Source organism: Saimiri boliviensis, chromosome 11 (assembly GCF_048565385.1).
Source record: "Saimiri boliviensis isolate mSaiBol1 chromosome 11, mSaiBol1.pri, whole genome shotgun sequence".
Lineage (NCBI taxonomy): Eukaryota > Metazoa > Chordata > Mammalia > Primates > Cebidae > Saimiri > Saimiri boliviensis.
Genome location: NC_133459.1, coordinates 103,846,128 through 103,863,276, shown reverse-complemented (window position 1 = coordinate 103,863,276; position 17,149 = coordinate 103,846,128). Strand labels below are relative to the sequence as shown.

Below are 17,149 nucleotides of genomic sequence, written 5' to 3'. Positions count from 1 at the left end.
TTTAAAATGTTATGCTCCTTGACCAATACTTTGGACACTTGCTTAATTCTAATCAATATCTTTTTACATGTTATTTTGCATTTGCTTAAGATAGCCCTGTCATAATCTTATCACATTGTACAGACTTGAAAAAATAGTTGGTAAACATCCTAAGAACATTCTAACCTAGACTAGCCCAGAAGCAATCGGCCTGTGCAATGCTCTGAGACTTTCTTTTTCAAGGTGATTATACTGTTTAAAAATAGTAAGAATAATGAACAGCAGGTTTCAGGAGTTGAACTTCCATTCTCAATCTCTACTCAGAACACAGAATAGTTCCAAGCTTTACCCTACCTGCTCTATATCCTCCACGGCCTTTTAGAAGTAATGGAGATGCCATTTCTGTCCAACCCAGTATCCCAAGGTAATAATGCTTGACAAATGTTATTTTTAGATGACAGCAGCATATCTAAAGTTATGAACCAAAGGTAAGCAATATGAAGACATCCAGCACAATCTTCCTATACAGAACATGCAGCATTTCCTCCTTACCACTTCCTGGGATGTACAACATGCATAGAAACAGAAGCAGTCTTTCTTTAAGGGTGAACCTTTATCAAGACTTGGTATAAAATAAGCAAGTTATATTTTAAAAATCATAAATGCAAAGATGGAAATTGCTATGTCATAATTAGTAAATTTATTCAAGCCTCAGAAATATAGAAAAGTGCTGCGTTAGAATAAGAGTTAGAAGTAGCAGCAGTAGTAGAGAAAGTAGAAGTTGCAGAGTCAGCAATAACTTTAACTGTTTACCATGTAAGAGCACTATGCTAAATGCTTTATATAGAGCACCTCATTTAGTCCTCAGAACCATCTTACTCTTCCTCTAGCTTTATACAAAGTTAGTCTAAAGTAAATAAAACATTGGGAGAGTATCATAAATTTGATCAAAGATTGTAATCCTTCTTTGCAGTAATGAATGACTAATCTTGGAGGGTTAACCACTGTGCAATCATTACTAACCCACTCCCCTTCTCTTCTTTTGAGTCACTTTATGAGGGAGATCTTCCCTGATCACTCCATATTAAAATATAAAATTCCTCCAAGCCAGACTTGCCTGAGTCTCCCCATTAAAATGTAAACTCCATAAAGGTAGGAACTTTGTCTTCTTAATTACTATATCCCAGAACCAGAACAGTGCCTTGTATGTGTTAGGTCTTTAATATATGTCTGTTTAACGAATGAATGAGTAACTGATCAACAAAACCAAACAAAACCAAATATAAAATTTTAAATGAATTGTTTGCTTTCCCTTCACAATTACACAAAAAAAAAGTTTTAGTGGCTTGACTTAAGTTATCAGAATCTCTTAAAAAGATTAGGTAGAGAACTTTGAGAAGTCACGAAGAAGGTGTGATTTTATTCTCTTATTTTATATTATTTTCTTATTTTGATATCATTTTTAAAATTTGATTCTTTATGGAACCCATGACTTTATTTGTTGAAAAATTTCTCTGGGACTAGCATGGATATTCAAAGACATTCTACTGACTATGTTTTTTTTGTTTTTTTTTTTTTTTTAAAAAAAAGGGCTTGTAATTCTCTTCCTAGTTGCCAAACAAGTTTTAGCATTAAATACTTCATTAAACATGAGATAAAATTTTAGGTTAGGAAACTTCATTCCCTGCTAGATGACATTCTCTGAATATCTCCATGTGCTAAACACTGAGGAATTGGCTGGGAGTAAACCACAGAGTGAAATATGAAAGTTAGTGACCTTCCTACCTAATATGGGACATCTGTTCTCCCTGTCTGCCCACTTCTCCCTCCTAGGCTCTCTAGAGCTAAGTGATCAACTCAAACAAGATTTCTCATCTAACTGACCTCCTTGGCAACTTTTATTATCTCTTGCTGCTGGGAAGGCAAAGAAACAGAGCTTTGAAAATTACATGTTTCATGCTGGTGGAAATGTCATAGCTTCAACAGAGTTTTAAGAAATTTGTAGGAAAACTTTTTTTTTATGGAAAACTTCCATTTTTGAATGAGCAAAAATTATGCCTATTTGAGAATCTAAAATAGTCAAGTAATCTTGGGCTAAAAAGTAACAAGATAAAATGTAATCGGTGTTTAAAGTTTTAACATGAAGTTCGCTCTGCTTTCACTGTAAGAGCTTAGGCATACATCACTCATTGATCACTGTGAGGAGAACATCTATTAAGTTACTTAAATAAAAAACATGTCAGTTAATGTGGCAAATTGTTTGTTTACTTAAGTTGAAGTGTATAAAACTTCACCGACATTGTTGAAAACCAGAGCATTACCTGTTTCCCTTTTAGTTTCTGCTTTTAGGCAAAAATATAAAGTTACATTAAACTGATGCAAATTCTGTTTTCAAATACCGCTAGATATCCCAGTTTTGCTTAGGCTAAAGATTCTAAGAGTAATGAAACTGTATTCATTTCTCCCCTAAAACAGTTTTTTTAAAAGTGATATCAAAATAAGAGTATAAAATCACACCTTCTTCATGACATTTTTTGTTACATTTTTTTTTTGTTACATACTATATCTATCTCCAGGAAGATTATGTAACATTAAACAATGAGAAAAAAAGTTTTTGACTTAGATTCACAGTTCATGTTTTCGTTTGCATGCTAATCTTTTGTGATTAGCTGTGGCACAGAACTCATTCTGAAAGAAAGTGGCTAATGTATGGTTTTAGAAATAACAGCACCCCAAAAAACACGTTAGTAATGTCAAAATTCTGAAAGCAGTCATTAAAGTAAAACATATGTAGATTTGAGATACTAGGCTAACTGATGAGCTGCGTATCCACCCTGCTTACATCCTATTACTCAAACAGAATTATGACCACAAGCATTACATGTCAGTTAAAAAGAGTTTAGTTAATATAAAAGTTAATGAAAAGTATATAATGTAAATATTAACATATCTTTTACATTTCTGATGGAATTTTGAACACAAACATAATTTTTAATTTGCCATAAAGATCTATAATTAGATATATTCATAAGCCTGTTGGTCCATCTGATTCTACTTAGCTCCAGAAAAAAGTCCTTGTTCATGCATTAGCACATTCATCAGTTATATTTTAAAATTTGGAATGAAGATGTTTAATGTTTTTGCGCCTCTAATTTTTAAGTGACAGCAAATTGTATTCTCAATACTCACAGCTGTTGCCTGCTCTATTACCCCTCTGTCCAGTTGAATGTTCTGGCTCCTTGTATGGAAACTGTAGAGTTGTATCTAAGGTTCTGAACCCTTCCTTGAGAGAATGATGCTTGTAGTACTCCACAAGTTCCTTTGGAAAAATAATCAGACATATTTTTGATAAGGATACTTTTGTTCTCAAACATGTCAACTTCTGAACACATAAATACAAGCATGACTGATTTATTGCTAAATTTTCCATATGTTTATGGAAGATTAAGTAAATGATCATCTCCCTGCTGTCTGGATGTACACGACGCCTACCTAATAGTTGCCCTTGTTACTCAGGCCATTAATAATAGGAGATATCCCCTATTGTTATTCATGGATAGAGAATATCCTGTTAGTCTTCAGTCAGATGTAGCAAATGAAAAGAAACCTTACTAAACCTCAATTTCAGAGTAGTAATTATTGTTCTGATTTATGAAATACTTGCCTTTCTAAACCAAAATAAAAGGAACAGCTGCTTGCTGAATATACAGCAATTTCTAGTTCCCTGCACTTATTTTCTTTCTAAATCGTAGAAAAACAAACTTGTACTTTTTCATGGTAAACAAAAGTTGATAAAGCACGAATAGTACTTGACATTGTTTTTAGTTTATGATAAAGTGCAGTACCCATCATAGCTCTGCATATCTGCTACTCAGAGGTCAGTGTAGTTCATTCCAGTTTTCTCTTACAAATAATTTGCCTTAAACACATCCAAGCCTAATGTAATAACCACATGCCATCTTTCAGACTATGGTTTCAGGAAATTTCTTTTGACAGGTTGGTTTCACAGATTCTTCACAAATCTGAATCCCTATACTGTAAACTGAAACTGAATAATAATTCGTAATAAAAATACACCATCATTAAATGAGTACTGTAGATACAAAATTTCTTATAAATATCTGAAATGAAAATAAAATCTAAATCACTTTTAGCTGAATTATCCAACGCTTCTATTAGAGCACCTTTTAAAAAATGAAAAACAGGAAAATAAAACCTCATTTCTTCTTAAAATACCACTGCCATCAACTTAATATCTCTGCTCAATCGTTATGTTCAAAGTTCCCCAAACAAATCAATAAGTCCAAAAAATCACTCAAAAGAAGAAAAAGAGAATCATCAATGATTTATTTATTATTTAGGACAAAATTTAGGTATGTTGTGGAATGCACTGTACCAGGTGTTTCGTGTGTGACAGAGATTATAAAGATAAGGTTCCTGCCCTCGGGGAGTTCTCATCCTGGAAGGGAAAGTTCAAAGCCATGAAATAGAACTTCGTTTTGTGTATCCAATGGGAAAGATGATGAAACGTTTTATAATACAAGTAGCTTGGCTTAAACCTAAGAACTAGTAAAATTGCAATAGCCAGGAACAGGGGAAAGATCATTTCAGATAGAGCAGGCAGGCTGGAAACAGACATAAAGGTGATAAAACAAAGATCACCTTTCATAAACTAAAAGCAGCATAGTTTGGCTAAAGCAATGGATAAAGCAAATGGAGATTTTTCAATTTCACTTATAAAATGGGGCCAATAATATGATAACAAGGAATATATAAAGTACTTAATACATGTGAAAAATTGTAGCAGCTACCCCATTATCCCATGTGCCAGGGCCTTTATATAGCTTCTTATAACTGTCACTCAAGAACATTATGAAATGGACCTTATTCTCATTGATGCTCAAATCTCAGTGAGGTAAGTAAACATATGCAAGGTCACATAGCTAGTGTCTTTCTCCAAAGTCTGTGCTCTTAACTATATCATACTATTAGCAAATAGTGCCTAGCAAATGTAAATACAAAAACAGGGGCCATGCATGGTGGCTCACACCTGTAATTCCAGCACTTTGAGAGGATGAGGCAGGTTAATCACTTGAGGTCAGGAGTTCGAGACTAGCTTGGCCAACATGGCAAAACTCTCTACTAAAAATACAAAATGTTAGACAGGTGTGGTGGCAGGCACCTGTAATTCCTGCTACTTGGGAGGCTGAGGTAGGAGCATTGCTTGAACCTGGGAGGCAGAGGTTACAGTGAGCTGAGGTCATGCCATTGTACTCCAGCCTGGGCAATAAGAATGAAACTGTCTCAAAAAAAAAAAAAAAGAAAGAAAGAAAGAAAGAAAGAAAGAAAAATCCACACACGCACACAAAAACAGGGAGGCAAGCAAAAGTGAAGTCATTTTTGCTATGTGTTTGTGATGTCCAAAGAACTTTGTTTTCTTAGACTTAAGATGTTAGGGTGTTCCAATTATTGTATCTATAACTTGAAAAATATTTATTTCTTCCTTTCTTCCTCAGGCCCAGATAATGTGGGTCCCTGGTGAAGCAAGTAATTTGGAATCAGACTAACCTTTAAAAAGAAAGAGAAAAAGAAACTAAATACCATGTAGAAGTTTGTATCTCCAAAATGGTTTCAATGGTCAGAACTATTGAAAGCATTTTTATTTTGGTGAATTTTAACATGTTTTGCACAGGCAAGGTATAGAATTAAATTATACTTAGTGACCAATATTGCTTTTTTTTTTAAGTACAAAGCAAAATTTTGTGAGGTATCTGTAATAAATATATATATATTTATATAAAATCTATCCATATATATAAAATCTATCTATCTATCTATCTATCTATCTGTATGTATATATAGTGTCACTGATACAAATGATACCAAAGAGTTTTCTCCCAGTCTTATTACTTAAATTGAGTAAAACGTGTTATTTTCTTTAGCAAACTTGAAAACAAACTTGAAGAGAATTAAAAGCCATAGCTTTGAACTTCAACATAATTTTGTTATAGGTAACATGAATTTTATGATTTTTGCTATGAATTACTATGAATTACAATTTACATGAATTTGGCTAGAAATTATAGAATTATCATACTGAAAAAGGATTTGGTGATTAATACCCACCCCCAAATTTTACGGAAGAAAAAGTGACTTTTCCAAGGCCTAGGGTCATACAGCTTAGTAGACTGCAAAATACTCTTTATCACTTCACTAAGCATGGAAGATATTTTAGTTCCATTTTTACAGTCTTATGAAGGTAAATCTTCCTACATGTTTCTAACTGGGTAGAATTAAATAGTGTCACCATGGATCTTTTCCAATTTGCCTTTATGCTTTCTGTATTTTAGTCTAATCCACCCCTGCTTTAACAGTCATTGACCTTCAGGTACAGCAAGTAAATAAGAAGACTCTAAACAAAAGAAATCGCTAAGCTTTTCTTATCTCACACTGACACAGTAGTGTCAACAATTCAAGTCTCTGAAAAATAATGAGTGAGAGCCAGTCATTCCAATTACCAAGGAAACAGGCAATGGAGATGGTTTATAAACAGCATTTGGACATGGACTGTCTGGCATACATAAAAATTAGAACAAAACTAATGCCTTGTAATCTGGATACAGAAATTCATTTAGGATTTGAATTTAATAACTAAGAAAAACAAATATTTTGATTAACCAAGCTATTGAAACTCAAGGAAAAAAGGTTAAGTCATAACCACCTAAGGCCAATCCTCACATTGAGAAACCAGTTAATTTAAAAGCAGCTCTGGAGTTGGCTTATGTTTTATGCACTTTCCAGATTTAAATTTAATTCCAGATCCTATTGTGTTTCAAAGATAGAAGAGTACACTAATACCAATAATAAGAGGATACTGAACTATTCTTAAGAAATAACAACTCAAATCCACAGATCACTCCTTATAATAGAGAAGTGTGTTATTTGACTCCAGCATGATAAAAGGTAACTCCTTGAAGTTTGCACGATCTTGATTTTGAGGAACCTTTACACTAATTAATCACCTTCTACCTCCTTCCAGGAGTTCAGGTTACTAGAATATGAGCCATTCCTTCTGATCAAGTATCCATGTGGCATTTCCCAGCCTAGGTTCAAAGGACTGCTCTATCGTGAGGTTCTTGGTATAGACATATTTACTACTTCTTAAGCTTCTTTTTAGAATGGCTGAGTCTTTCTGAGTTCTCCAGAAAGTGATTTCACACAGTGAGGACTCAATACAAATTTGCCCCACAAATGAAACAAAAAGGATTCAGACTGGCTTAGCTGCCTCTTCAGCAATTTTTCCAGTTATTTGCTAAATTGGACAAAAGTGCTTTTCTGAGATTGAGATTTTTTTTTTTTTTCAGATCCTTGTTTCTCTTTTCACAATTACATCCTTTGCTAATGTTTGTTAGTTTCATTTTGGTTTGCTAAAATTCTTAGTCCCTTCCCTTTAACACACTGTAATGCATGCTTCCTTACAAAACATCCCCAGATATGGAGGAAAGAAATATATATGCACGTGTGTAATAGCGGCACTGTTGAGATTTTATACATAACATATAAGGGAAGCCTATTTTAGTACTGTGATGAAATTCCTTTTCCAGAAAACATCATTGTATAAACTTTTAGGCTCTTTTGCACAAATTTTTTGAATGCTGGGACTGTATTGCTTTCATTATAATCACAGCTTTACATGCAGATAGAAACTCAGGCATCCATGTCTATTAATCCAGGTCACCGTGGTCTTACTGGCTTTTCACATCTAACCTTGGCTTCCGAAGAACTTCCTTGAGCTGAACCCAGGTGACACAAAGCTAAATTGATTGGCCCTTTCCAGTCACTATTCCTTTTCATCTTCTTTGCTTGTCTCCTCTGATGGGAGTTACTTTGGCTGCTTTCAAAGTCTGCAAGGCTGGCATTTATCTTTGGCCCTGCAGCAGTTTTTTTCTTTTTCTTTTTCTTTTTCTTTCTCTTTTGAGATGGAGTTTTGCTCTTGTTGCCCAGGCTAGAGTGCCATGGTGCGATCTCAGCTCACCACAACCTCTGCCTCCCAGGTTCAAGTGATTCTCCCCTGCAGCAGTTTTTTAAGTCCCATATTAACTGTAACACCATGGAGCAGCCTCATTACCAGCCAAGGAAGTTCTGCAGGTGAAAGCTCAAGCTGGTGTGCCTTGCAGAGATGTGGAGAGCCCCTGTGCATGTTTTTATCAGGTCTCAGCGGTGCCTGTCATTCATTATTTGTGTATCCACTTGCCACCTCCTTTCCAGGTTTTCATTTTATGAAGAGACTCCTCTGGTCCAATTCTCTCTGTGCTCAGCCTACTTGTTTCAACAGAATGTAAGTCACTTCCAGCAGGGAAGATGCCTGGATCTTGGTTACAAATTTGACAGAGTTTACATTTTCCAGGACATGACCTTGCTGCCCATCCTTAGATCTTCAACTGGGGAATGATCTTTATATCCATAGAGATTTTCTTATTTATCTTTCAACTCAAGATGCTTCAATTTCTTTAAAACAGTGACACCTGCCTTGAAGCAGTTCTAAATTTTTGGATAAGGTATTCAAGCTGGCCTACTTTGTAAGGCTCCCTTACATTCAGTTTAACTTTATTGTTAACAACCGCAAAGTGCTTTGAGATGTTTTCTGGAAGGATGCAGTATGTATCATTTGATCAACAGTTCAATCAATGAGTGGTCCTTCTCACTGTTACTCAAAGTACTTAGCAGTGCAAATGCATCTTACGTCCTATATCTAAATTCTTCATTATCTCAAGAAACTACCAAACTTGAGAAACACACTTGAGACCATTTAAGGAAATGTGAACTTACAGTTTACTGTTAGCAATGCATATATGATGACATATACACATTGTTTAAATGACATACATGAAATATTCTTCTACGCTAACAAGAGTGAATAAGTTGTATTTTTTTAAACTGTGGGAATAATCCTTAATCATTTGATGTGTTTTGACAATATACTATTTCCATTTAAATATACAATTCCTATGAAATATCAACTGTTAAGTGGCAAAAATGTTACCTTGTTAATGCATAATTATCCAAGGTAATGAATGAGAAACACAGCAGAGATCACTTAAAATAGCAGAAAAATATAAAAATCTTTTCAATTTGACTTTATTACATTTTATATAAATAGAACCTAAATGTTAGACTTACTTTACTAATTACAACTTTTTGTGTTATGATTTAAAATGCTGTCCTCTGCCTGGATCAGGACATAGATACAAAGGAAGAAAAAAGAGGAAAGAAAGGTATATTAAAAATCGGCTGTGTCATTTAACCACAAACCAAACTCACACAAATAGAAGTTTATTGTATTTATATTTGAATTTGGCATTGCTCTAAGTGTCATAAAAATATAGACCGAAATGTTATCTAAAACCTGCAAACAATTTGTAATGAAGAATATGATTTGAGCAATATAAAACTTAGAGATTTTTAAATTAGAATTTTCGGGGTTGTATTGCAAAATTAGAATATGATTCTCTTTAAGTAATTTTTCAGTTAACCAAATATCCAAGAAACTATAGAATTAAAATGACCTTTCTAACAAAAGAAAAATAAGGATCCTAGATTGAAAAGAAATAATCAATGCTTACCATTAAACTTTTAAATTTTCTATTTTCTGCAATGTGAAAAAAGCCATCTCTTGTTAAAATCTTGATGTGCTTTGCTTCATTATTGTACCTGTGGGCAATGAATAACTTATGAATATAAATGTGTTTTTAATCAGTAGAAATCAATAATTACCAGAGGGCATGCCCCAATAACATTATAGGAATTAATTCTGCAGACAAAATATATACCTATGTCAATACACTGGTGACAGCTAATTAACAAAATATATTTACTAGATTGGTTGAAGATACAAGCAATATTTGAAGTGAGAAGGGAGATTGGATTTGACTAATCATTATGCTCAATTTATTAAGTTCAGTGTGAAAACATAGAAAAATAAGACAAAAATCGAGAAATTTTTACTGTTAGAATTTACTAGAAATAGATACAAATCAAACCACAAAAACACAACTGTTATGAAAGAAATCTAATATGCCAATTAGCAGCCTATAACACTTATTACTGTTTTTCTAAGAGATATTTTCAAGTATTAATGAACTGTCTGGATAGGTGCATTATTTCTGCTGCAATTAGAACTTCGGTTTTCAACTTGAGTGTTATGCATGTCAGTTGTTCTATGCAATTATAAAAACAGGAAATCTATTTCTGCAAAAGTACTTGTCCTACTTACTTAATGCTAATTGCATATTCTCCTGACTCTTTGGTCCTGTGCCTCACAAGGTAAGTACTATTTACCCTATTAATAAGTTCAGTCTCTGCTTGCAATCTTTCCATTGCTCCAGCATACCTGTAAAATACAATGACACAGAAATTTTGGATAATATACCTGGAAGAGAACAGAGGCTAAAAGCAAGTATCTCTCAATATTTAATTTAGTGGCAGATCTGAGCTGTTGGTAATACTATACTAATTACATTGTTTAAGAAAAATAAATCAGAAAAAAGGTCCTTTAATATGTGCAAACACAAATGCTCTACAAAGCTAACAACAGCAAAATGAACAGTGCCTAACTTCCACTAAGCACCTAGTAAATAAATGGGACAAAGAGGAGTCAGTAGGTATCGGGTTAAAAGACAGTTGTGGAGAGCCTAGGGACAGGAAGAAAAAGGCTTGTAGAAAGACAGTGCCCTGCGTAAGATACACAGACACACTTATTTTAGATATTCTATATAGACTATGAAATGAAATCTCCTTTAAGAGTCTTTTTAAAGGAAATTCTAGTAACAATTGTTATTTTTAATAATTATTTTTCAATATAAGATTAATTCATATAGTCCACAATTTTGATAACACATTTTCTTAAGAAATTAGTAATGAGTAAAATTTAGTTGTTTTTTTTTTTTTTTTATGTATGAAACAAGTATTTTATTCAAGTTCCCAAAACAAACTTGAGGAGTTATGCTGGGTTTGAATTGAAGAAAAAAGGCCAAGTTAAAATAGGAAAACAAATAGTTTTCATTTGGTGGGAGTTGGAATCAAAATATACATGTGTATACATTCTAATCCATCATCTGTCCCATGTGGCATTTTCCAAGGTTTTGAGTCTACCAGGCCAAACCCTTTGCCACTTTCACTGCTTTTGCTTTACTTTTCCCCTTTCTTCTCTCTCGCTTTGCCTTCAGCTTTTTTCTTTGCCTTTGGTTCATCCATATTGGGTACTGCCCATTCTGGTCTAGAAGAGTCTTTTTGTTTCTCTTAACATCAGTCTCCATTTTCATGTCATCTTTTTCATCTTTCACCTCACATTGAATTTCTCTTGGTTTGGGTACCACCACAGTTGCTATCTCTTGAACATCTTTCATTAAAACATCACCATCTAATTTGAGAATACTTTTAAGCCTGCTGAGCTCCTTTGGGGCATTCTTTTTTTCTCTTTTCAGCGCGCATCTTTCTTTTCCACTTGCTCCGTAAGCTTTTAGCCATGTTTTACCTGAGAAACCAACACACACGCCACAGGAGCTCGCCGACCGGAAGTTTTTACACTTCCCAAAATTTAGTTTTAAAAGGTAGATATTTTTAAAATCAGAATTTAATCTCCCTAGACTTTGTTGGCCTTAAACAAATTCCATAATAACTATAATAATAAAAGGCTTATTCAATCTTAAAATATTCTTTAATGACCCCTCACATCAAATATAGGTGTAAAATCTCCTGGCAAGATACATTAGAGATTTTGGCCAATACAACTTAAAGGAAGAATTCTGTTTAGATTGGTTCTCTTTCAAAGTTAGTCAATAATTAATATAGCAGAAAATCCTCTTGTTCACATATAGACTCATATAACTCAGTATAAACATCAACCTCTAATACAAGCTAAATATTCATTTAAAATGCATATGGCAGGCATTCAATAAAAGTTTGTTGAGAGAGGACAAGTTAGGTTTCCATCAAGTACAAAAGAGAAACTAAGGGCATTTTATGCAGATGGTACCTAGGGTTAAAAGAAAAGTTCTAACAACTCATGAACTACTAGGACCTAGTATAATCTATCTGACTCATGCCTATCTCTCTCCAACTTTATCTCTCATATCCTCCATAACTAGTCTCCAGCCTTCTTTCAGATCCAGGAATTTCTCAAGCTCCTTTTGAGCTTAGAGTCTTCTCACAGACTGTACCCTTGTCTGGAAACATTCACCCTCTATCAACATAATATTATTTCTCATTGTTCAGGTTTATCAGGGTCTTTCCTGACTGTATCATCTAAAGAAACGTTGTCCTGTATCTTGTACTACCTACTCCATTATTCTCATTACAGTATCCTTATTTTCATGGCATTTATCACAATTAGTATTTAGTGTATGCATTTTTATCAACGTTACGCATTAACATAGTTTTACAAGTCCATTTACATTATAATAATGATAATGAAAAAGCTGCAGTATTCCATTAGACCAGCATTACACTCCAAGTCCCATTTCAAACACTGTACCTATTTTTTATTTCTACTTGTCTATTTCTAAACAATTATATGACTATTTCTTATCAATTTTAGACGATTTCAGGAAGAAAAATCATCTTCCCCCTGCCACCTGTGCTGAATCCTTTACAGTGCTGTTCCTCCCTCTTGTCTTTCTGCAACCTCTACAAAGCCAAGCTGTCATCCGGCCCAGTTTTGGCATGGTGTCCATTCAAAGAATATCTGCCCTCCAAAATAAAATTGCTTATGTTGTTGTTTATTCAAGTTCTTTGTCTCTGTCACAGATTCTTTCGAAATTCTCCAAATACACCTCCCAAGAATACATTTTTCAACACCATTGCTATGGTTTGAATGCAGATTGTTGTCAAAATGCAGCCGAAACATTCATGCACAAAATTTAAAGTATTATATAAAATTACCTTCATGCTTTGTGTATAAGGTATATATGAAACATAAATACATTTTGTGTTTAGACTTGGGTCCCATCCTGAATATATCTCATATGTACATGCAAATATTCCAAAATCTGAAAAAAATCTGAAATTTGGTCTCAAGCATTTTGAATAAGGGATACTTAACCTATAGCTACATTAATTGGATTAGGACAACCACATAATCTACCTGTTAATTTTCTCTGTGGAAATTTTTCTTCTGAGCCCTCCACTCTCCTCTGATTGATACTGCTTGCCCTGCTAAGCCTGTTGAATTTCTGTAGTCCGGATATACTTCTCTTTGCTCCTGCTTCCTGGCTTCTGTATCTCCCTCTTCCTTGGTTTGCTAGCTCATCCTTCAGTTTTCTGTAAATATATACAGGGTGTAACACTCTAAAGTCCCACATCTATAAAAATATTTTATTTTACCTAGTAATTCATAGTTTGGTCATGAATATTATTAAAATATTCATTGTTTGGCTATTGGGTAAAGAGTTCTACATGATAAATTATTTTGCCTCTCAAATAATAATATATTGATCCATTGTCTTTTACTTCCATTTAATGCCATTTCTAATTCTCTGTATGTGATCTGATTTTTTTCTTCCTAGAAACCTTCAGATTCTTTCTGTATTCTCTATACTGCAAAATTTCAAGATAATGTGGGGTTTTTTAAATATACATTTTCCTGGCCTTTTAGAAGCATCTTTAATTTGGAGCCGCATGTCTTTCAGTTCTGAGAAATTTCTGATTCATTTCTTTGATAATTGCTGTCCTCAGTTTTCTCTTTCCGGAACTACTACTACGTGAGTGCTGTATCCCCCGAGTCAATAGCTTAGTTTCCATATCATTTCTCCCATATTATCTATCTCAGACTTTTTAGAAGATTTGTTCTACTTCATTTTCCAAGTCTTCTACAATATTTAACTTGTAAGAACTCCTTTTTATCTTGATTATTTTTTAAAACATCAACCTTACTTCCAATGAACTTATGTTTTCTTTTAATTTTGAAGATGCGAATAAAAGTTTTTTTTTTAAGTCATCTGCTCACTCTAATACGTATTTTCAAATTTCTTTCTTTCTTTATTTTTTTTAGTTCAAGGGTTTTCTCAAATGTATGGTTAATCTTTGTTGTTTGTTTCTACTTAAGAGGGATGTATCCACGATTGACTGGAAGCTCTGTGTGTGTGAGCACTAAAGGAGGTCCATTGTGCAGGAGTCTCATCTTTGTTTTTTAGTTTTTTTGAGACAAAGCCTTGCACTGTTGCCTGGGCTGGTGTGCAGTGGTGCAATCTTGGTTTGCTGCAATCTCTGCCTCTGGAGTTCAAGCAATTATCCTGCCTCAGCCTCCCAAGTGGCTAGGATTATAGGCACCCGCCATGACACTGGGCTAATTGTTTGTATTTTTAGTAGAGATGAGGTTTCACTATGTTGGCTAGGCTGGTCTCAAATTCCTGACCTCATAATCCGTCTGCCTTAGCTTCCCAATGTGCTGGGATTACAGGTGTGAGCTACTGCGCCTGGCCAGGTCTGATCGTTTGATAAGCACCTGAGGACTGGGCTGGGAAACACCCAAAGGTCTGGATTTTAGATTTTTAACTTTTTTTTTTCCTTTAGCCAAAAATCTTCCAAATTCCTGCCTGAATACCAAGACAGGGAAGTATGTATATATGGGACCCAGCTGCCATGGTGCTAAACCTGAGCTGCACGAGAGAGCTGGAGAGCATCATCACTCAGTATACAGAGCCCTGTTTTCAGAATGGCATCTCCCCAGTCTCTGATGGGCTTGATATTTCCAAATCTAGGTTCCATATGATTCATCTTTTCCACATGATATAGCTTCTAATACCAGTGTCTCCTGCCACTGCAGGAAAAGGCAATTTGTCTGACTCCTAAGAGAAAAGGCAGGGACCCTGGCATCTATCTCTTGTTCTACATACAGATTTTCAGACAGTTCCCCAGTTTGCAGTTCCAAATCTCTTTCCTGTCTTTTGATACCCCAAAACATAGATTATTAAAAACATCATCTTAATTTTCTATTTATTTCATTCTGTATGCAAGAGATAAAATTCACCTTGTGGAAACAACTTAGTTTTAAATGTAGAAATAATGAGTAAGGTAATTTAGTTGATGATACTTAACTTCTCAGTGACTTGAGAACTACCATACCATTATGCATTGTAATTTTCTCTAAATAGTTTAGTATTTCTAAAACTGAAGGTTTTATTTTCTGGAGTAGTGATCATTTTGTTCCCTAGCAGAAGACATTTCACATCAAACTGCTTGCTTAATTTAAATAGATTGTCCAGGTTGCTCAAGAAGAAAGAAAAAGAAATTTTAAAGTTCTACTATATCTTTATTTCTTCCTGTTTTCAAGGTTTTACCTCTGCCTGAACATTTTGCTTTTTTAAGAATAATATTACTATAACTGGTCATATTTTCAGTAGGATTTTACATACTGGCAGGGGTGCATTTTAAAACAAGGGTACAAAACCTATCCTCTGGTACCCTGAAGGTTCTAGGGTACCTGATAAGTTTATTTCATAATATCCATGCAGTTTAAGGTAGCAGTATTTATCCCTCAAACCATTACCTTTCTAAATATAATGCCCAGTTACATGAAAAATGGTGTAAGAGAAGAAACCTAATCATCGTACTTTCAAGATTTTTAACAGTTCCTGATGTTTTTTAGTTTGATTGTCAATGCTATCGGCTCTGGTCTCCAAATATAATTTCTTTCAGGACTATAGTTTAAAATTCCACAGACACTAATGACTTCAAATTGTCTTCAATTAGATAAAAATGAAGTACATTTCCAGTTCTATCACAAACCTGCTGCAATTTCTTCAGCAAGCTCAGCACTGAGGCCCAGGGAGGAACCTCAGGGAGGGTGGACAGTAACTACAGAAGGCAAAAGTGAGTGACTGCTAGAGGAGGGGAGGTGGGGTAGGGCCCGAGCAGGAGAATCCCATACCCATGCACAATGGATTCCTACACTTTAAAAAGTAACTCAGGATTTTTCATGCTTTTGTTATAGAACAGAAAATAATCAGAATATGTAAAAAAAAAAAAAATCAGATAATTCACATGGCAACATGCAAACCCAACTAGTATTATATATTCTCAGGATATTTCATTTATATATGCATTCTGATCTCTCATTTTTATACATGTATTTTAATATCAAGAAAATCAAAACAGATTCATTCTTTTTAAGAGGAGTCAAATACAAAATTCAGAAAAACAAATCAGAATGAGTAATGTGCTCACATTCTGTATTTTGGGGGCAGTAGAACAATGTACAGTTGGCATAACTTGGAATTCCAGCTTTTCCACTCACTAGTTATATGTTCTGTTTCTTTGTTTCTTCATGCATAAAAATAACAACAATCACCACCACTTTTCTTATATACATGTTGAAGAAACAAAATAAAACATGTACAGCACAAAGCATATAGTAAATACACAGTATGTATTAGTTATTATAATCATAACTATTCTGGATCCTAAATATATTTTTAAAAGTTAAAGATATCTAGAAAATAATAATCACCATCCACTACACTTCCTTGGTTTTGTTAATGATACTGTCAGCCTTTAAGTGGTAAGGGTGCCCCATCCTTATGACATATTTTGTTGCTCCCATATTGTATGTTGTAAATTTTATTTTTAGAAGCGACTATTGTCAGTCAGGAACAGTGGCTCACCCCTGTAATCTCAGCATTTTGGAGGATCACTTGAGCCCAGGAGTTCAAGGCTGCAGTGAGTTATGGCCACACCACTGCACTCCAGCCTTGGCGTCAGAGCAAGACCCCATCTCTAAAACAATAAAAAATTTTTAAAAAGAATCTACTACTGTCCTTTTTTGAGCTAATTTTTAGTTTCAGAAAATGAAATCATATTTTTTCTCTCTGCTTTATTAAATCTATAAAATATAAGATACATATGCGTATGTTCCAATCCTTTCTGTGGCTGTTATGAACTTTAAATGATCAGTCAAGGGCAACTGGGTACTCATGCACGTACATGCACCTCCCTCTCAGACAAAGATATAGAAAGGTCAGCAATACATGAATTCATTAGTGTTTTGTTACATCTGAAAACACTGTTAGCCAAGACAAATGGAAATGGAATATGGTTTACTACCCCCACATTTAAGGCATCCTGGAGCTAAGGGTATGGTATTTCAACTTAGCTACATAAACATTTTTAATACTTA

At 34.3% G+C, this 17,149-nt stretch overlaps 1 protein-coding gene and 1 pseudogene across 3 annotated transcripts in view; both read right to left on the bottom strand.

The window, feature by feature from the left end:
• VAV3 (vav guanine nucleotide exchange factor 3) overlaps positions 1-17,149 on the bottom strand; it is a 396,323-nt gene that overhangs the window by 19,802 nt on the left and 359,372 nt on the right. For all 3 annotated transcript variants that reach the window (XM_074381320.1, XM_039460910.2, XM_039460911.2), the window contains 3 exons: positions 10,253-10,369; positions 9,603-9,690; positions 3,169-3,298 (listed from right to left, as the gene is read on the bottom strand). In XM_074381320.1, the coding sequence (XP_074237421.1) occupies positions 3,169-3,298; positions 9,603-9,690; positions 10,253-10,369 (335 nt within the window). The remainder of the gene's footprint in view (positions 1-3,168; positions 3,299-9,602; positions 9,691-10,252; positions 10,370-17,149) is intronic.
• Positions 10,377-17,144, bottom strand: LOC141580329 (protein LLP homolog pseudogene; annotated as a pseudogene).